The sequence below is a fragment of the Nothoprocta perdicaria genome, unplaced genomic scaffold, assembly GCF_003342845.1.
Source record: "Nothoprocta perdicaria isolate Ctin4 unplaced genomic scaffold, notPer1 scaffold_85, whole genome shotgun sequence".
NCBI classification, from domain to species: Eukaryota; Metazoa; Chordata; class Aves; order Tinamiformes; family Tinamidae; genus Nothoprocta; species Nothoprocta perdicaria.
In genome coordinates this window covers 1,024,679-1,045,910 of record NW_020456143.1, presented here as the reverse complement: position 1 = coordinate 1,045,910, position 21,232 = coordinate 1,024,679, and the positions used below count along the sequence as shown (strand labels likewise).

Below are 21,232 nucleotides of genomic sequence, written 5' to 3'. Positions count from 1 at the left end.
AAAAAAAAAAAAAAAAAAAAAAAAAGTGTGTGCAGTTGCTCCACAGTAGAAAGGTTAATGAGAATTTTGTTCTTAATTGACTTTAAAATGACCTCAGAGTAGCTGGTTGTTCCCCAGGATACCTGCTGGTAACAGCTACAGTTTGCTTGATGGATATGGGGATTCTCATCCTTCAACTTCCCTGTGCAAATACCCTTCAGATTCATGGTCCAGAATACACATCTGATTTTGTGGAATTTCAGCAAATGGTGAAATTTTGACTTTCCTGAACTCTGAAGATGAACTTTGTGTCATTCAAGTAATGACATGAGTTTCTGAATTGCCACAAAGCAAGAGATGTTCGTAATGGAGAGACTTTTTGCAGCAAGCGTTAAAGTTCTCCTRCTTTCTGCAAAGAAGCAATAATCTATGTGATCTGACCAGAAATGTGCTCTGTTAAGTATTTCTATCCTTTCTGTGGTTCATTTTGCTCCCAGCCGTGAGCAGATAAGGACTGTGTTAACGTAGACTCAAGCAACTCCGTGTCTCATTGTAGCAAGTTTAGCAAGTCTGATGAGCTCTAGACTGACTCTGTGGCTGCCTCTAATTTATTTGTTTATGGAAAACACTACCATTCTATTTGCTTATTCCTATTTGATATTTCCAAATTATATTTTGGCTGAAGCACTCTACATTGTTACTGTCTTGAAAATTTAAAGAATACATATAAATATATGAGTATGCTGATCCAAAACAGATCCTCGCTTTTAAAAATGGATGAATAATCCCCAATGAATAATTAATTCAAGTATGATTTTCTTCTTAGCCCTGTGAGTATTGTGACTTCTCAAGAGAGATGCTTCAGTTTTACATTTCTTAAGAGTTACACATGGGAATGGTAAAACCAAAGAGCCTGGCTATGTTGAGATTCTACCAAGCCAGCACATAATTCTTCACTTTTTTCCTGATAAAACTTTCATCTCTTGTGTATAACTTTTCTATATAAAAAGTGAACGAAGACTTTCAGGAAAAAAAAAAAAAAACTAAAAAAATTTTATACCAAATTCTAACTTCTCTATATAGGCCAGTTGAATTTCATTAAATTTACTTAGTAGTTTAAATTATTTCTAAACTTAACTTATTTTGAAATAGGCACTAGTGAAATATGAACTCTTGCCATAGCTCTTTCACTTCTTTAAGGAAAACCATTTTTTTCCTTAAAAGCATAGTTTGTATATGATAGCAATTTGTGCTATGGTTAATTACTGTCWTAAAGAATGAGCTTAAAATTGGCTGTGCTTTCTTTTGATGGAGTATTTCAGGAAAAGAAACTTCAGACTGGATTTGTTTCTAGTATATTTTGCAACWATTTGTTTAAAGATAGATCATTTCCACTTTTTCTGCTGGTTGGTGACTTGGGAAGGGAATCATTTCCTTAATATACAGGAGTATAGAACATAGGAGAGTTACTTCCAAATACTTCCATTCTCTCTCTTTTTCTCTCTTATTTCTCAGGATATCTCTGCCTCAAAGCTTTACATGAGATGAATTCAATTCATAACACTAAATGTTGGGGAAAACACTGTAAGCCCTGGCACAGCATAGGCACAACACTACTGAGCAACACTGTAAAAATCAGCTCAAGGCGTCTTTGTCTGAGATAAGTCATCAAACATATCTGTAAAGGTTGGCTGATAAAGTCCGTGCCTTAGACTTTCAGCTAATTTATGTCAGGTTTTGAGATTCTGTATCTGAAGCTGGAAGTGGCTGTACTGCTTTTCACATGTGTGAGTAGTAAAAGGGAAAAGTGGTAAATAATGCTGGAGATGAGGCTCACAGTTCAGTTTTGAGTAGAACTTTTTGGATAGTGCCTGATGCCTTAGCCTGGTCAGGGCTTTCCAGTCCTGCACAGAGCAGGTAAGAACAAGAGGCAAAGGCCTCATGCAGTCTACTCATCTGTGATAGGACAAAAATACCAGTACTTATATTAAGAGAATTTTGACATGATTCTGAATTATCTAATTGTGAATTATAAATACTATTTTTATGAAAAATAATGACATGGACAGTAAGACTGGATTCCCTCTCCAGATTTGTATCAGTAGGCTATACTGACACAGGAATTCACCACTGAAGTATTTACATGCTAGTAAGTGTACCACACTGCAAATCCATAGACCTAATTGAACGTGGATTATGTTTGTCAAGTGCACTCGCAATAAAGCCACCCATATCATTGTCATGTACATATTGATGAGGAATACTGAGAAAAAATAATTGAATATGCCCCAAACTTTCATCTCTGGAAGTGATGCAGTAGTATATTTTTATAGTTTTAAAGGCTTTAGTATGAATCAAGAGAAATCTTTCCCCTATGCTTTAAGATAGAAAGACTTAAGATAGAAGATTTTTCTACATTCCTAAAATATTGGATATGCTTTTTCCTGTTGTTTTTAAGTGTTATTAAGCAGGAATCTGGGTAGATACTAAGATATAGACAAGGCATGAGCTTAAACTAGTCGTGGTGAAAAGGATGGAAGGTATGTGTTTGCATATATAATACGTATTAATATTCCTCTACATGTGTATATATAAACATAGATACACAGTCATATGTGTATGTGTACATGTATATACACACACACAGAAATTCAGCTAGTGGTGTGCTTGTGTGTACATTTATGTCTACAGGCAAGTGCTTCCAGTTAGATGACCTTCCATTTTGCACATCTGCAGGGGACCAGAGCTGGAGTGGAGTTAGGTACCTTGAAAACACAAGTAGTTAATCCACTATGTGCCAGTTCCTTTGAAGTTTCACCCCTGTTGTGCTTTAAAAACAAGAAATACTAGAACAAAAATGAAGACATAAACTGAGAAAACATAATGAATGATTTTGTGAGCTCAGTGTGACAGCGTCTCTGTGGAGCGCAGCAGGGARGGTGTCCTCGCTCTGCCGTCAGCTGGCACAGTGTCCATACCCTGGTATCCATAATGTTTTGAGTATGTGTGCGCTTTATTTTTGATTCACTGTGCCTGCAAGGCTGAGCAGACTGTGCWGACTGCCTCGGAATATTGTTTTTATAGCAGAATGCTGATAATGTGGCCAACAAGGAAAACCTAAGGCAATGTCATTAGGAGATTTGTACCCTGACCTGTGTGTAGAAAAGCAAAGAAGTAGGAGTTGAAAGAATGGCAGGAAATTTAGTGCCAAAGAGATCATGTACTAGAAAGGTTTGGGCCTGATGGCTCTCCAACATTATCTGCTGCCTTCCAGCACAGGTTTTTTCTTTATGTCTCTTCTGGGTATGTGGCCTTATCCTTGACAAAATACTTCTTTCCTTCTTCTTTCTTCCTCAGCTTAAATTTCCATGTTCCTCTGCCCCTTCTTATGGCAATACATCTCTGTCTAGGTGTTCCTCAGCATTTTGTGCCAGAGCCATTYTCAAAGCAGCAAGGAAACTGCAGCTTAAATTCTTTATTGTCATCTGTGACAGACCAGTGAGAAAGTCTAAGTAACTTTACATATAGTGTGACTGTTAATACAGATAGTGGAAAATATAGTAGCAAAACACTGGCACAGCTCTCACACCTCAGTATTTTACAAAAACATCCCAGCGACCATGTAATATATCAAATAATTAGGGAAAAAATAATTGTGTTTTAATTATTTGCAGTGCAGACATTTTGCTTTCAGTGATTTACTGGGAAAACCCTCAGCTTCCTTATGCCAAGGAGTAAATCGGACGGTGTTTTATGACTGCTAGGGTGCCCCATGCTTCTGAAGGGCTTCTCAAACCAGGTGCCCTCGATGCAGCTCCGGGAGAGCAGGCAGGTCGGGTCCTGAAGGGATGTCCAAGTGGAATAATCCAATTACGATGGCGTCTGCTCTTTTTTAGTTAGGTATTTGCACCCTGGGTGTTTCTCAGGCCTGACAACTATCTGCTCAAAGTGGCTCCCTTTCTGAGCCACCAGAGATTTAGCATAATCATTTAAAATAAAGGCCTAACAAAGTGTTCAAGATTTATATTTGTAAGAGCTCCATTAAAATAGTTTCAAGTCGATATTCCAGACACGTTTGATATGTACATGAACTGAAACTGAAGTGAGGAAAGAAGATACAGCCTGAAATTCTTTAAACTTTAATTCCCTTTTAGAATTGTCCTTTCTACGCTAAGGAAGAACTGGGGAGATCTGGTAGGAAAGACTGCCTGATTGGATAAAAAAAAAGGAATTAAATGGTTTTTAAATTTAATCTAAAAGATGCCATTAACTTCACAAGACAATTTCAGATGTGACATTGGTACGAACCAAAGTTGGGATCACATTCTCAAAACTTATGTATGAAAACTCATTTGCCCTCTTTATGCACTATTGTAACACCAAGCAAAAAATCCTGAGAGTCTAGTTTTCCTATGGAAATACAAAAAGTTATAGTCCCTTTGTATATTAGCTTTTACATGTGAAAAAAAAAAAAAAAAAAAAAGAGGAAAGAGATGCATAAATCCCTCAGCTGCTGTTGCTGCAGTTTAAAGAAAATTCTACAAAACGCTAGCAGTTTTTCTGGAACAGTGAGCTTTTTAAAAGACATGAATCTGTCTGGAATTTTTCAGTTTAGATATAATTACTGAGACTTTGTGTAATAGATTCCTTGTCATCTCTCTCATTTTATTTATTTTTTTTTTCCATTTTCCCTTTTTTTCTTTTTTTGAAGTGATAAGTACATTTCCATTTCTGGGGAACTGTTTCTATCGTTGAACACATTCTAAAAGTTTATGTATGTTTGTAAATGTAAAAAGGGCTTGCCTTACATAATGTTTTCATGTGGCATTTCATAGCATTTTTCAAAAAGTAAGCAAGCATACATTYGGGAAATTGATATTTCTCAGAAAAAAAGTGTTTTATCAGAATCAAATGTCTTTTTTGTGTTAAAATTATAATGATTTGACGGAAAGAGGAAAGAAATATTATTTGGATAGTAACTATTTTGGCTTTGTTTGATTGTATTTGGAAAACTAGTATTTATTTTTACAGTTTGTTAACTCCTTTTTTCAGAATATGCAGATTGCATACAATATTACCTGCAAAAATTAAATAGCATAAACTTAATGGATTGAACAATAAATGCAAATTGATGCAMGTGATGGAACCAAAGTGAGACCTCATTGTTTGCTGAAACAGACATATTCATAGTAAATTTTATCTTTCTGTTTAAATACCTTGGCTCGTAAGAGTTATATTATAGTCTTCATGTTCTTACCGTAGTTTATGAATTTCTAGGGTTTCTGAGAATTAATCCATCTATCCGTCTACTCATTATATTAGCAAGGTCAGGAATAATTATGAACATTGCTGCTGCTACAAAGTTTCTGCAGCTTATTGCATATGTCTAATACTTATATTTTTTCCTAATAGCAGATTTCGTTGTGGCTTGGTAACTGCACATACTTCAAACRCAGCAGCATTAAAGGCATTAAATAATGCCTTTAAAATAGGGTGTGCAGTCTTTGGTGAAAAGACAGAGAGAGTATTCTACTGTAAAATTCGAAGATTATTGAAGATTGTTAGAGAACRGCACATTTTCCACAGGCAATTATGGTAGTATGAGAGTTGTAAATAAATGCATCCCAGTTTATTACATTTTAACTGCTATCTAAAATGAATTCAGAAGGCCAATCTCAGTGTCTTGMAAATATGATTTTAATTTCATGTCCAATTGTCCATTTTTTTGTATAATGTAATGGCTTAATAATAATACCAAAATCTACATAAAATTTGCATTTCTTTCATTTCTTTTCTTTCCTTTTTTTTTTGGCGGGGGGGAGGGAGGGGAAGGTGTGTGTGGGTGTTCTGACAGCTACCAAAAAAAATACTGAACAAATTAACCATTCTGTGATGCTGTGAAATTAAGCTAAAATAAAAATATGTTAAAACTTTCATTAAACGGATAGGATAGTGTGATACAAAGGTTAATTAGCTGCTAATATATTCATTTCACTTTCCCACCTGAAAATCTGGTTCTCCATCAATTGCATTTTGCCTTATAAGAAGAATCCCTACTCAGTTGGTTATACTTTGAAGAATTATTTGATGAGACAATTAGCAATTTCCTGAACTATATGGAAAACACATATTTGCTTAAAAAATCATCTCCAAATCTAATCTGCTTATTTTTTTCATTAATTTAGTGGTGTGGAGGAGGAATATACAAGATAGATGAGATTATATATGTATGTATTTAACCACTTCTTTAAGCTCACTGCTTGCTATCCCTTCCTTCCTTCCTTCCTTCCTTCCTTCCTTCCTTCCTTCCTTCCTTCCTTCCTTCCTTCCTTCCTTCCTTCCTTCCTTCCTTCCTTCCTTCCTNTCTCTCTCTCTCTCTCTCTTTCCATTTGTGATGCTATTTGAAGAGTTTATAAAATGTTAAGGTTTTTGTCATTCTTTGGGAGGATACTGAAAGCGTGAGTAGGAGGAGCGGATATTTGAAATCGTTAACTTTCCTTTTACTCCTGCCAGGGCAGGCCAGTGGGATATTGTAAATCTTTCTACTTCCTAATTGGAGTGGATATTGATTTTGGAGTTTGTCTCCAGTGGGACTATAATCATATTATTCATGACTTCCCATTCATAACATGAAAAATATGTCCATAGAGAGCCCATTCCAGAGCTCTTCTATTGAATTCAACAAGTTTCAGTTTGGACTGACATCAAATGATGGGAAGAAGTCTTTGGGACAAAAACAACCTAAAAAGAATTGTGTGTAATATTGTGATGTTTACTATGGGGCTTCTAGSTCATCTTTTTCTCCACTAAACTGGGGGGAGCAGCTGATGCACACGGTGGTTGGGCTGTTATTTGGAGGGACCTCAGCTGGCTGGAGAAGCAGGCAGGCAGGAAGCTCATGAAGCTCTGCAAAGGGAAGAGGCGAGTCCAGCAGCTGGGGAGAACTAACCCTATACACCAGTACAGGCTGGGGGCTGACCTCTGGAAGAGTAGTTCTGTACAGTAGGATTGGATGAGTCCYGATGAACAAGTTGACCATGAGTCAGCCATGTCCTTCGTGGCAAAGACCATCAATACCGTGGGYTGCATTAGAAGGGTGCTGCCAGAAGCTCAAGAGAAGTGTTCTTTGATCTCTACTCACAGAGTTCCACAATAYGCCTTTTCTGTGAGGGCGATCAACACCTGGAAAAGATCCAGAGAGGTTGTGGACGTGATCCTGGCAACCTGCTGTAGATGAGCTTGAGCAAGGAGCATTTGTCCAGATGACCTYTAGAGATCTCTTCCAAGCCCAAATCTTTTCTGATTCTGTGATTTAAACTTTTAACTGTGATAAACTTTTATTTCTAATTATAAAGTTTTTTTTTTAATTGAACCATATAAAAAGTAAATAAATAAAAGTAAATACTATCTAAATGTGCTAACAGAGTAGAAACCAATGAAATAGTGACTAGGAGTAGCCGTGCTTCTTGCTTGGTGAGCTATAAATACCTGCAGATAGACCACATGCAGGTAGAGGGGTCTACCATTGCGTCGTTCATTAGAGCAGCAAGGCAGATTGTGTTTACATTTATGCACTGTGTACATTCTCACATCCAAAACCAGCTGGATACAGCCCATAATGTCAACCTGAAGGAAAGGAAAACATTAATATGTTTGTATTTTTTTTTAACTCTACCTGCAGTGCAAAACAAACAAGACAATCTTATTATTTAAGACTACTAGAAGGGTAACTGTGATATGAAGGACCTATTATTCTTGCCTCCTTTTGTCATTTTATGTAAAATGAGAAGATGTTAAGGCAGATCAACTGCTTTAAAATAAAGAAATTTTAATTAAAAAATTGGTCTTAATTTCATATTTTAAAACAATGATAATTTTGCAATACTTTGAAAACGTGAAGGAAGAAGGATCATTAGGATAGAACAGGACAGAACATAATAGTGAAAAGCAGAATACAAAAATAACAGAATAGTCAAAAATATAACAATAAATTGGACTGCAATATCTAATATTAATTAGCCTTTCATATCTTGGTCAGATCCTCAAACTTTATCCTTTTTTCCTGCCAGCTGTCTTTTTGTGGTATGTAAATTTTGCAAGCATATTTAASCACTAGTACTATGTTAAAATCTCTAATTTATACCTATAGTCACCTAAAGTCATTTCTGTCGTAAACACATCTTCAGGACTGTCCTAATAATTCATTTCAGTCACAAACTTGAAGTGCTAATGAATATAGCAAATATTTACTTTTCTTCAGCATAACGTTATTGTATAGAAAGAAATAAAAAATAAAATAAAAAAAATAAAAAAAAATAAAAAAAAGAGAGAGACCAGGGTATTTATGTCGTGTCTTAGGCTTGCTGAAAAATTATGCAGTATTCCCTGATGGCAGGGTGCTCTACAAGTGTGTAACAATAGGAAGGTTCAAATTCTTTGTGTCAAGAAGTTAATAAATAACTAAACTACTTGCCTGGGAACCAGCAACAAAGCAATTTGTTCTTGTCATCTGGAAGTGGTTAAATTATGAAAAATTGTCCTCTATAGATTTAACTGATCCGTGAATCTAATTTGTGAACTGTACAGCGTTCAGTGTGTTGTAGCTCTGTGTGGCTCATGCTTTCTATATTARGAGCAGTGAAATATGACCAATGTCACTTTTTGTTAATGGATTATATAGGTAATACCTCCAGRCAGGATAATGGACTACAAGACATGAATAGCCTAAAAAGCATCTAATTTATTTTTGGTGGTTTATTTTAATTAACTTCTAGATGTTTCTTGTTTCTGAATTATACTTTAATAGTTTTTTTTTTTTTCAAAAATATTGTTTAGTCCAGTAGAATTAGACAGTGGTGCTAGGTTTGAACAATTAAAATATACCAAGTTCTAAAATAAAAGAGAAAATACAATTGTGAAAACACAGAACCCAATATTTCACGTAGAGAAGTAGAATTAAATACACAGAGGACAATGTTAAAAGCCCTATTMATTGAATAGTACTACGACCAGGTGTACTATTAGGTAAAATTGAGGAGTTTAAATAGATTGGGGGGAAATAAGCTGATACACTGATGAAAAGCAGTCCAAGAGAAGACTGACTAGAATTGTGTTTATATGGGAACATTCATTTTTAAATAAAATTGCTAAAGGAAATGAATATTATGTTATATTCAGATAAATATGTCTGTGGCGCACTTTCTTGGCCTGGTTTTCCTCCAGCAAAAGCTTTGAGGCAAAGATTTGTAGGGGATGACTCCTGGGAAGTGTGGCAAGAGGGGTCTTCCCATTTTCTTGTCTTCTGAACCTTTTTTCTTTTAATAAGCCAGAAAATCTTATGATGAAAAGTTTTTATTTGTTTGTTTTGCTAGCACTTGCAGTTAATATTACTCCTCATTGGATCCYGTCCTAAGCGTTTTAAGTGTTGCTTGTCAATCATCATTATTGCTATTTTTGGATGGAACAGTATATTTACAGTACAGTTGTTTCCATACACARCCATGTAAAGAGGATGCAAGTGAATCAAGAAATCAAGCTTTGGTGTCAAATGGGGAAAGGAATTTCCTCCTTTGTCCTCACCATACCATGGGCTCTAGTTTACGCATCCAGAGACTGGCATGAAAGCAGTTGCATGGAGTAAAGAGCATAGGAATGGCTAATTGCAATAATGAACATAAACTTAAGCACTGGTCTGTTTCTATTATAATTTCAAAGAGAAAACATAAAGGAATGCAGATTTACCTGAATGTATGTACAAAATATGGTGTGATCTTTATCCACTACTTTTAAACTAATGGAATTCCTTTCTTTCTTTCACAGAATAATGATATAATCTATTACAATGCAAAAGATGATCAGAACGATGTAAGTAATAACTTTATTTTTGCTTCATTTCTTAAATTACAACAAAATATAAAGGAAGGGATTGAAAACTTTAGTCAAACTCTAAGACTGCCACTCAGATATTTCACAGAAGGAAGAAACTAAGAAAATWAAAWAAAAAAAAACTTAGAGGAACAGATTGTATTTTATATTTTAATTCTGCAGGTCTGTTTTCCCTCATATAGTCTTTTGAGCTACAGATCAGGGAAAATGTTAGGAGGAAAAATAAAATGGTCCAGTCAAATTATCATTCATTTCCTGAAATGTCATAAAATCATAATTGTAGGACTGGAGAATCAAAATGATACAGGTAAAGAGTTTAGTGTACACTGAAGAAACAATTCTCTGGCCCCATTTTCTAAGCTCATATTTCCCAGCTCTACATTTGCTGCAAGAATTCTTTTACATGAGTGAAAAGCAGTTGTAAAATGTAACTGAATAACTATGTTCATCCACTCRGTGATCATTCGTATTAATATAATAAGATTTGGGGGAATGGAAATTTCACTCTTTTAAAGTTTTACAATTGTGTTGTATTTTAATGCAAAATTCTAATAAGACTCTGTCTTCAGGTGGTTTGAATTTTACTATTCTGGCGTTAACTATTAAAAATCTTAATGTCTTTTGGGAAGGAGACAGGTTATCGTATCCCCACTGTCACTTGAGATAGTACAACTGCTTGTCTTCATTATAGATTTAATTTGTAAAATTATTGAAAAGATATTGTAAATACATTAATCAGAAGCATCAGCATACTTCATCTGCACTTTTTAATCAAGTATTCTTTGGAGATTGATGTCATCAATATTGTAATTGATGCTTCTGCTGTAAAGCAATTACAGAAGATGCATAGATCACATCAAGCAGAACTATGTGATATGTTTATATCAAATACAAAAGCACTAAAAGCACTGGAAATCAAGTACAAGAAACAAAACTACTATCTGAAGTTTAAAACTTGTGTGCTTTAAGTAACGTTAACTAAAAATGACTTAATTTTAAAGCTGTTCTTTTCTTTGAATTTTAAAGCTGTTCTTTTCTTTGAATTCATTAGGATTTTCAGGAATTTTAGTAACATACCAGTCACTTCTGAGAACATGGGCTTTGTTTACCAAGCTTAAGCAGTATATTCCAAGGCTAAATATATCGTAAACCTATGATATTATTTGGGAATGTTCTTAACTGAATTAAAAGTTTTAAATCTAGACTTGCAAATTCCACTACTGTTTCTGTCCTATAAAGTATCAAAAGAAGTTTTTAAGAACATGACATGATGTTATTTGAACCTGCTTAATGCTTTCTAGGTTTCTATAGTCGGTTGTTTGCACTCCTTGCTTCTTTGATTGAGAAAAAAAAATGACTCAGTTTGCAAAGGTGAATAGCAGTAACCAACGTCTAGTACAATTCTTTGYGAGTTTTAGAAATTTCTATTGTCAGCACTTTTTGCAATATAAAAATATAGCATTGAGACTTGATTCGGGTGAGCTGCAAGTGTGTTGATAGGAATATGTGCATTGAGGTAAGTTACATTTTTTTTTACTTCATAATAGTCCAAAGAAAAAGGTTGAAGAGAGAGAATGCAAAGGGAATTCTTTCTATCAGTGAACATATTCCCTGTTATTCTACTTCTTTCCAAGATTAGATAATGGTGCAAATGGAAGAGATTTCAAGAAAGTGTAGGATTCTGAAGTCTCTGGTTGCTTTGAGAATGTGTGCTTTTTGTTTGCCTTTTTTAGTTTGATTTGGTATTGTTTTTGTTAATATGATCAAAAGTTTTTTGGCTGCATTGGAAGTGAATGTTTTGACTTATATAGATGTCAGTGGGATGTTCTGATKAGACCATGAGAAGAGAGGCCAATCTCACATTTCTCTGCCACTGACACCTTATAAGTTTRGCACATCTGCCAAAGTCTAGATTTGTTCATCTTAGATAAATTTATCTAATTCTGTTCTTGCTATTAAGTAAAGGTGAAATTTCATAATAATGCTAAACTTTATCCTTTCTAACCTGCAATACAGATGCTAATTGTAAAATAAAATTCTTATGCTGCTGTTAGTAAGTAAAGTATAACAGAAGAACAGTTAGCTTAGAGATGTTATTATATATGTAGATTTATATCCCTTTAAAAGGCCCAATATTTTAAGAATCACTACTGTGTGCTTCCCAAAAAGACTCCACTGTCATGCATTATAGTTTTTAATGCAAATATTTCATTAAAAGTCTAAAATATAATTATTTTCCTTCATCAGTAAAGCTGAAGTTCATCAAGTAAGTGTAGAAAATGAATCCAAGAACAGCCTGCCTTTCCTTAAAAGAGTTATCTATGTAGATTTCCTGGTTATATTCGTAATTTCCTCAATATCCCATATGACAAATTGAAAATTGTCACTTATTCCCATTAAAATAAACGTTATATGAATCTTCACTTGCCCCTTCAATACCTTATGTATTAAAAAAAAAAAAAAAAAAAAAAAAAAGAAAAAAAAAGGGGGAAAAAAAAGAGAGAGAGATTTAAAGCTTGGAAATATTCAGCATTGTTCCCATAATTGTAGGGAGATAACATGTCCCACTCAAGTCATTTGAAAAGAAGAAGCTACCATAGGTAGAGGGAAGATATTCCTAAAGAGTGRTTTTAGCCTAGAAGTCCAATGTCCATGGAGTCCTTCTGTAGCCAACAGAGATTCGTGCCTACAGCACATCTAATGATGGTCATGCGGTGGATCACATTTTGGAGAACCTTTCTTTGCCAACCAAAGAGGGAGGACAGGAAGATGATTTGTCCTTTAGCTGATAGCAAAGTCTTTAACAGCTTAGTGTTTGGCTGAACTGTTGACACTGTGAGTAAGCAGTAGTGTGTCCAGGCCTCACTGGCACTCAACAGCTGACTGTCCCTGTCCARGCATGGGGGGAGAGTTTTGATAAGAATTTGTCCAGGTACCTAGACAGCATATTTTTTATCACAGCTATTGTAAGGATACTCTTTATGCTTCTTGACTTGCTGGGACTTCTACTTTTCAATGAAGATGCAGTAACATTTCATACTAAGCTACTGGAGTTTCCAGATGACCTCCATGGAATGTCTTGTCTGCAGTCCCTTTTGCATGATCCAGTCCCATGGCTGTGGTTACACAACTGCCATCATTCATCTTCCCTTTGGTTAATGCAGCTTACTGTAGCCACTTTCTGCTTGTGGTGGTAGGTAGCATTACTACCTTTTACTGTCAGTTCCTCCTTTCTTCCCTCGCTCTTAACAGGGATTCCTTCTCTGCATGTTCTGTGRAAGGAAGCAGTCTCTCAATGATGCATCATCATTCTTCATTGGTTTTGTTTACTTGGCTGCTTTTAATAGATTTTTTCCTGAATTTACACTTTTTTCTTATACTTAATTAATTCATTTTCTTCCTATTTTTGTGTCTCATTGTTTTGATTTACTGAGCTATCAATTACATCACATAAAACATTATTCTGTAGAGTTTTACAAGTGTTTTAAAAAAGAAAGTTCTCTCCTATACATACATACAAACAGATACATGCAGATATTTGTGGTGAGAAATTTCACTTCTTGGTGTCTGTTTCTCTTCATTGACCAAGTGCCTATAATGAGCCTTTAAAATATTATTTAGCTGTCTAAAAAACTATAAGAAATTTATCATGCTCATAGGTCCTGTCTTCCAATCTTTCTTTGCCTTCATTAAACCCTTTGAAAATATGATTTCTTCTATTCCTTTTTATCAGAATATTGCTCTAATATAAATTATGTTTTTTTTTTTTTGTTTTCTCCTGGTTTATGTTAATATTCTTTAGTATATTTTGCTTTACTTCTTCCTGTTCTTGCACCATATTCAGGATATTCTCTCTCATTCTTCATCTGCTGTCTAGAGGTGCCTTTTTCCATCTAATTACTGTGTTTGCTTGGATTAAAAAAAGAAAAAATGGTGAAGACCAATCATTCCTAGGACTTTTGATTTCTCAGGTACAACGATCAATCTTTAACCCCTCAGTTCACCAGTCAGTGAGATGCCTTTTGCAAGCCTTATCCTACAACAGCAATTAGATTCTACTTGCTTATTTCCCCCCACAGTGCTGTAATATATGAGCACTTCATGGGAATTAATGAATTTTACCTTCAAAGCAAGGTAGGAGGTATTATTATATACCATTTTTTTTCATATCACACAGAAAGGCAATGGCCAAACTAGTAATTTAATACAGGTCTCAGGTTTTCATTCACTGTCCTGTTCCCCGAGCCCTTTCTGTGAGATATATTGCAGTCTGTCGTGCACTTTAATTTGCAGGTGTCAACTACTCTGTCCTATGTCTCTTTCATATAAATGATGCAGTCCTTTTTTTGGTCAGTTAAGTGGTACCACATCAGGATGCTTTATCCAACAAGTTTTAATATTGCTTTCCCTGTTTCTCCCATTTCTCTYCTTGCCCTTTATCCTCCACCCTATTTATATTCATCTTTGCCTGGCTGTTCAGTCCTTTCCATATTTTTATACTGGTCTCCATTTTACCACCACTCATTTCATACCTTCTTTATATATCTTATTTCCAGTTGCCCTACCAATATGCATGAAATTGCTCAATTGTTTAGTTCTCAGTCTTCCTTGATTTGTTCCCTAATTTAACATCTTGTTCCTCTTTCTGACTTCTAAATGGAACTTCYAGCCATATTTTTAGAAACTCTTCCTTGTACAAGTTACAGCCATCTAAGAAAAAAATGTAAGGGTGGGGGAAGATATTTTTTTCAGTGGCTTAACTGAAAGGTCCAAATGCTGAATGAACAAACAACTGTTCCTTTAAAATACAGCTTACCTTATGCTAGAATAGCCATGTCTCYGTAGCTGTCTCAGGTTTATAGCATCTCTTCTGGTCTTACTCATTCAGCTTTAATTGAGAACAGTCAATTGCATCTCCTGGCAATTGTTGTATCCCTAGTTCATGGAAGAGATTTAGCAGAGAGAAGATTTTCTTCACCCAATTCCATGTTGAGTGGTTGTCATGACTGATAGAACAGTTCTCTTGTGCTGTTGTAAAGTGTTTATTAATAAGTGATATTAGCATTTTTATTATTGTTTTATTTTACTGAATTAACATGAAGACTCTAGAATTATGGGTCCCATTAGGAACTGAGCAGCTACTTGCATAAAAAGTGAATTAAGTATGTGGCTATGTAAGTTCTCTCTATAGGGAAGCAGACTGGAGCATGCCTTCAGCTAATTGCTTTAAATATGAAATACAGCTTTTTATTACTTTATAAAACTTTTAGGGAGGAGTCTTTAAAAATTATATGCTGTCTTTACCATGTAACTTACACAGTAGCCCTAATTTAGTGACTACAAATCACTGCAAGTGACTACATTGTTCAGGAACAGTGTATGGAACATTAGGTCAGTTGTAGATTAAAATTGCAGCATACTGTTTAACTGGAGTTTAACTGCAATGGTTGTTAAGATACTGATGGTGCATAATAAACGTGCATCTACAACAAGTTTCCAAACTAAAGATGTTGTACTTGCTCTATGAAGAACTCATTCTATCCTAGCTTGGAAAGCTAAATTGCCACACTCTATACTGCCTTTTTTTAAAAAAAAAAAAAGTGTGTTTATGGTCAAAGTGAATATAGGCATAAGGAAGCAGAGAGCAGAAATCTTATCTAACAGGCACGCTATTTCAAGATCTCCTTCTTCCTTAGAGAGGCATTTACTTTTTTTTTTCTTTAGTAGTTCTTCATGATATCAAGTACTGCAAAATTGGATTTGGTTTGCAGCTTTTCGTTGTGCTTTATTTTTTAATTACAATTTGTAATTAATTTAGCAAAAAGAAATATGACAATGAATTAGTCCGGATTTACTTGAAAATAAATCTATGCCTGTTCTTAATTTAAAATCTAGTATTTATAGTCTTGTGGTGTGAGTGATCAGGAACAAATTTAAATTTAAATCGAACTTGGATCCACACAGGGTATCTGTTCTAGTGCACTGATTTATTAGAAAGATTTGTTTTAACTGTTATGACTTGTCCAGCATATTTGAGTAGATCTGGTTTTGAGAGGTTTTATTCTTGTTATTTATTTATGTCTTTAAAATAATTTGTTCTGGTAATATGACTCTCAGAAATCTCCCCAATGTCTTCACAGATGCTAACATTAAAAAAGACTTCTATTCACTGCTTTGACTGGCTTTACATCCCACTGCACAAATTACAAGATCGACACCCTACCATCTGCTTTAAAGCTAACATGTTTTGGACATTATCCCTGTCTGTGTGATAACAGGTGGGATCCGTGTCATCCCTTTTTTCYGGAGTCCAAGCTATTCAATCTTCAGCCTCTTACAGAGAGTGAAGACTAGGCACTTCTGGTGGGAAAGGTKTCTTGCCTGATTTAGGATGAGATTAGCTGCCAGTCTCCAGAAGACTTAGACTCCTTTTGCACTGGAGGAGCCTACTGATGATATAAGACAGCTGACTTCTTTATCTAATATTGGGTGATGCTTTTGTCATATGGCACCAACTAGATGTGATGCTGTTTTGACACTTGCATCACATGTAGGTATGTGAAATGGATGCAGCCCAATTAGGACATGTTGTGTTCCTTTTCATCTTCTCTTTGTCCTTTACTTCTTTGATGCTTATATATTTGTTAAAATGAACCATAATGAATTTAGCCCAGGTGCTCACATTAATGATGGTTAAGTGGGCAAAGGATGTTTCTAGYGTATTAGAAAGCGTACTTAGGTAAATTGGCAGTAACTGTGGTACATCCACCATCCCCGTGTCACCTTCCCCTTAAATAGAAGAGTTCTATTTAACATATTGCAACATATCTGCATATGTCTTCTATTTAGCATATCTGCACTAGATTACAGATAGACATATCTAGTTCTCRCATTTTCTGCTTTAAGTTGCTTCTTTTGATGGCAAGTGGAAGAATTAGGCCCATGAAAATTCCATCTACCTTGGAAAGTACCGCCTAGCACTTGTTTTAGAGGAGAGCTCGTGCATTCTTAGGGCATCGCTATGCTGAAACTGGCTGATGATCTGATGTTGTAAATAGGTTGAAATATTACACAGGAAAGAGGAGTCATGTCAAAAGAAATTTTGAATATTGCTACTTCTAGAACTATTGTGATGCTAAGAGTTAAGACCTGGGATTTATTTATTTATTTATTTATTTATTTATATCTTACTTTAATTGGTATTAGCTGCACAGACAAATGCCCTCTTCCAGCCTTTTTTAGGTAGATAAGAAAGTCATTTGACAGGTTAGCTTGTTCCACTAAACTGATTTAAACTATAGAAGCAAAAGAATGTTTGTGCTTCTGTAAATTATTTTTTACACTCTGACAAACTGCCAGGGTAGGCCTGTTGATATATCTGTGCAGAGATATATGTCTAAAGCTTTCGAGAAGTTTCATTAGACCAGGAACTTCTAATCTGTTAAAAAATAGCATTTTTTATTAAGATACTTCTTGAATATTACTTCATACTTTTGGTACCGGGGGATACCTGGAATTAATTGCAAAGCCTGTAATACATATAAATGACATGGCACTTTTTGATTCCTTAGAGTATTCAAAGACTCTGTGCATCCAAAATGAACAACAAATTCAGAGGTGCTACTCCTGTGAAGTGTTACATTTGCAACATCATAGGTCGTGTTTATTTTACTGCATATGTTGTAAGAACTACCATTTGAGTTAATCTGTTCAAAAATGAACTTCTAGAAAACGTTTTCTGCCCTTAAAAGGTGAATCCATGCTTTTACATTTTAATGAAACAAATACTTTTGGGATATTGTATAAGGATACACCACAGTTTATATCAGAAATAATGTTTATGGTTAATATATTGTACACTTATCACTGGAGTGGAGATGAGAAGAAAATTCCTGTTATGAGACAAAAGTATTACCTGTAGTCCATGGGGAGGAATAGTCAGCAGACAAGCCATATTTTTTTGTCCTTCGTCTCAGATATACTCTTGATCCTTTTCATACATCAGAAATCACTGTTCCACTCCTGGGAATTTCATGGTAACTTGACCTCTGTGCTTTCTAGGAAAATGCATGCTCTGAAGTTTTCGCTGTGTACATCCTACATTCACAACTCGTGGGATCTTGCATTATCATTTTTAACAGGGTGACTGGGGTGACGATGTGAATTAGTACCACTCATTGGGATAATGGCATTTGCCCTAACCATGAGTGTGTGATTGACACTGGCTACTTCAGTACCAAGACTTTTGGGGTTGTTCATTGGGGTCTATGTGCCTTCTACCCGCTGGCACTGGGGGACGTGCCAGCTCTTTCCACTWCAAGGTACTACAGAAAAACTCCAGTCCAACCCAGAGGGAGAAAAGTCATTGGGCTTAGTGTTGAAATTATAATGCTCTCATTGCCACGGAGAGCAGGTTTTCTAACTTTGCTTTAAGTATTCTGGGTAAGAAAACTAGGTGCCAGGTTGATATTCCTGTATTGAAATCCATGTGGGACTTCTCCCCAGTGAATGCATGTTAGAGGCAGCAATGAAAAATAGATGAATATGAAATATGAGGTTGCCCAGAGCTACCTGCTACCTGTGAAGCAGAGTTATGAAAGAATAATGGTGAGAGTGGTACTGTACTTGTCAGTCTCCTAAAAAGATRAGAATATTCTTAATACTGAGGATCCTACCTTGAAGGCAAATTTGCACACAAGGGCAGAGACTGAAGTAACCCCACAGAGGCTAAGTTTATGCCCCACCAGAGATCAAAATTCAGCCCTACAGCTAGTAATTCATCAGTTTAATAGAAAACTTCTGCCTTTGGAATATTTCTTGTATTGAATGTATGCATGCTAACAATTGCAATGAATGCAGTATAATTGTTTACTGCTAACTGAAAGCAACTAGAAAAGCTGGACTTGTTAGAGAATATTGATAGTATTTGAAGTAATCTTTTTGGGAAAGCACTTTATTGCCCAATTGTAGATAAAAGATGTTATGTTTAAGTGTTTTGATGCATCCTTTTGAGATGTGCCAGTTACATTGAGTTGTGTTAAATGATACAAAACAATATGATTGACATAATATGACATCTTTATATAGTTGATTTAAGGTACTGTTCTTTCTTTGAAATTTGCAAACCATATCAAGAAGCCAGGAATACAATATTTCAAATATTTTAATAAGTTTTGAAATTTAAGTGAAGACACTTAAATCAGCATATAAATTTTGAGTTAAGTTATTGAATGTGAGAAGAAGGGGAAAAAAAACAGTATGATGGTTTCCCTTGTGGTGCTGCCAATCTGCTCTTTCCTTATGCTACCTAATGAAATAAGTGACCTATTGGACCCATCATCATATGTATGGCTTAGAGAAAAAGTAAATATTGTAATGATATTTGGGCACACTGCCAAGTTGGCTTTGTTATTCAATTTGTAGATGAGGCAAAGGAGACATGCTGGAATCCACATTTGGAAAACTCCATGAAATGTTTTACTGATTGAGTGTTGCTTTCCTCTCAGCTCCTGAAATGGAGATAGAATATCATATTGAGTTACTTGGAGATATTTTCAGAATAGTTTATGATTCTGAATTTATCCCCAAGCAGAAAGTATGCACATTGCAGTTCTTCAGGATATTCAGTGAGTCCCTGTGGTTTAAGTCATATGAAATGCCATTCCTAGCCTGATTCTGCCTWGCCCCTGGCTCTCCAAATGAGAGTGTTTCTGAACTGGCCAGAATCTTCAGCAAAAAGCTGGATCACATTCCCTGTTCTCACCATGCACCTGTTCCCAAAATGATCTGCCTCTTGTTTTTGGAAGGCTGAGGAAAAAAAAACAAAAAAAAAACACTGGATGGGAGAAGACAACCATATCCAATATAAAATATGTAATTTGTCGATGTTTATAAGCTGCTGGCCAACCTACCCTATGAAGCACTAGGCTGTCTTATATATCCAGGATTATCATCTTCTGCAGTTCTGTGTGCACTAGCATCTCTAGCTTCCTCTACCTGACATAAATAAGACTTGATTTTTTTTTTGTATTTCATGTGAGGTCACTTACACTGCAGGGCTGCACAACAGCCTTGTCTTTTCAGATTGAGCTGAATAGGAAGAAGGGGGCTTATCTGCAGAAATACTTCTTGCCTGCATGGTTGGGAAAGGTCATCTCTGTCACTCCTTCAGTTGTGCTCTCCCTGGTGACTTCTCGTGGTTCCGTGGTGTAGGTTTAGGTCTCAGGAAAGGATATTTCCAGCTAATCTAGCAGGTTTCCTTCATCGTGTGGGTGCAAGTAACTTCAGTGCAATCCAATGGAGAGTCGAGATCCCAACCTTTTGATCTGGACTTCAGCTGACCTTTGTGAAAGGTCAATTGTATTTTTTTTTCTGACATTTTTTAAGAATTCTCGCAAGATATGACCTGTTTCTTCTTCCCCTCTTTTTTTCCCCTCAGTTTCCACTAACAGGCCTCTTTTAAGCAGAACACCCTTCTAAAATTCCCCTCTGTCTCTTTGAATGCTGTTCTTCTAACATACTACTTCCTTCTTTTATTTTTGTATATGTCTTCACCATAAGTGAAGATTTTTTGAGACTATACAATTATTATAGCATACTTATTCTGACAATTTATTCAAATTATTGTATGGTGTTTCATCTCTAGGGAGAATTCCTGTTCTATATGTGAACCAGAGGCCAGTGTATGGGTTAGTGTTACCTACTTTGTTTTTTTTTTTTTTTTTAATTTACTGAGATACTGCTGGCATTTAATTACATGAAAAGACAAAGTACGTTTATGTCAGCATGAATTAGCMGTGTAGAAACAGTTACCAGCACAGGGTAGTTTGCATTCAGAAAAATGCCTAAAGAGGCAAATATGTGGTTTTAAATTACCTTGACTACCTCTGAAGGTGATGAAAAATCTTGACCTTAAGATTCTTTGCCCTTGATACATACTAAAGTTTTTCAATTGACAGAACCCTGAAAATAAAACGCTTACTGTCAAAAGAATCTGATTTTACATTGTAAAAACCCTGTCCAAATTTTTACTTTTTTTTTTTTTTTAACTTATTTCCAGTAACCAACTGCCATAGTAGGGGACTATGGAAACAGTAAAAATGCTGAAAAGAACTAATATATGTTTTCAATAAATGGTCATTGAACACAGCACATTAACTATTCTACAATTTGAAAAATATTTAGCTACCTTGACTACATATTTTATATTTAACACCTCCTGCGGATTAAGTAAGAATATTTAAGTTTTGACACAAGCATTTTCTTGTTTTATTAATCACTGTTGTGGTCAAGTTCTGTCATTAAGAGTGGTCAGAAGAATGTCGTGTTATTCAGTATCCTAATTTAGCTTAATAAGGTCTGCAATGTG

The 21,232-nt window shown here is 35.4% G+C and overlaps 1 protein-coding gene across 2 annotated transcripts in view; it reads left to right on the top strand.

Moving 5' to 3' along the window:
* Positions 1–21,232, top strand: part of CACNA2D1 (calcium voltage-gated channel auxiliary subunit alpha2delta 1) — a 336,392-nt gene that overhangs the window by 164,023 nt on the left and 151,137 nt on the right. For both annotated transcript variants that reach the window (XM_026052203.1, XM_026052205.1), the window contains exon 5: positions 9,799–9,843. In XM_026052203.1, the coding sequence (XP_025907988.1) occupies positions 9,799–9,843 (45 nt within the window). The remainder of the gene's footprint in view (positions 1–9,798; positions 9,844–21,232) is intronic.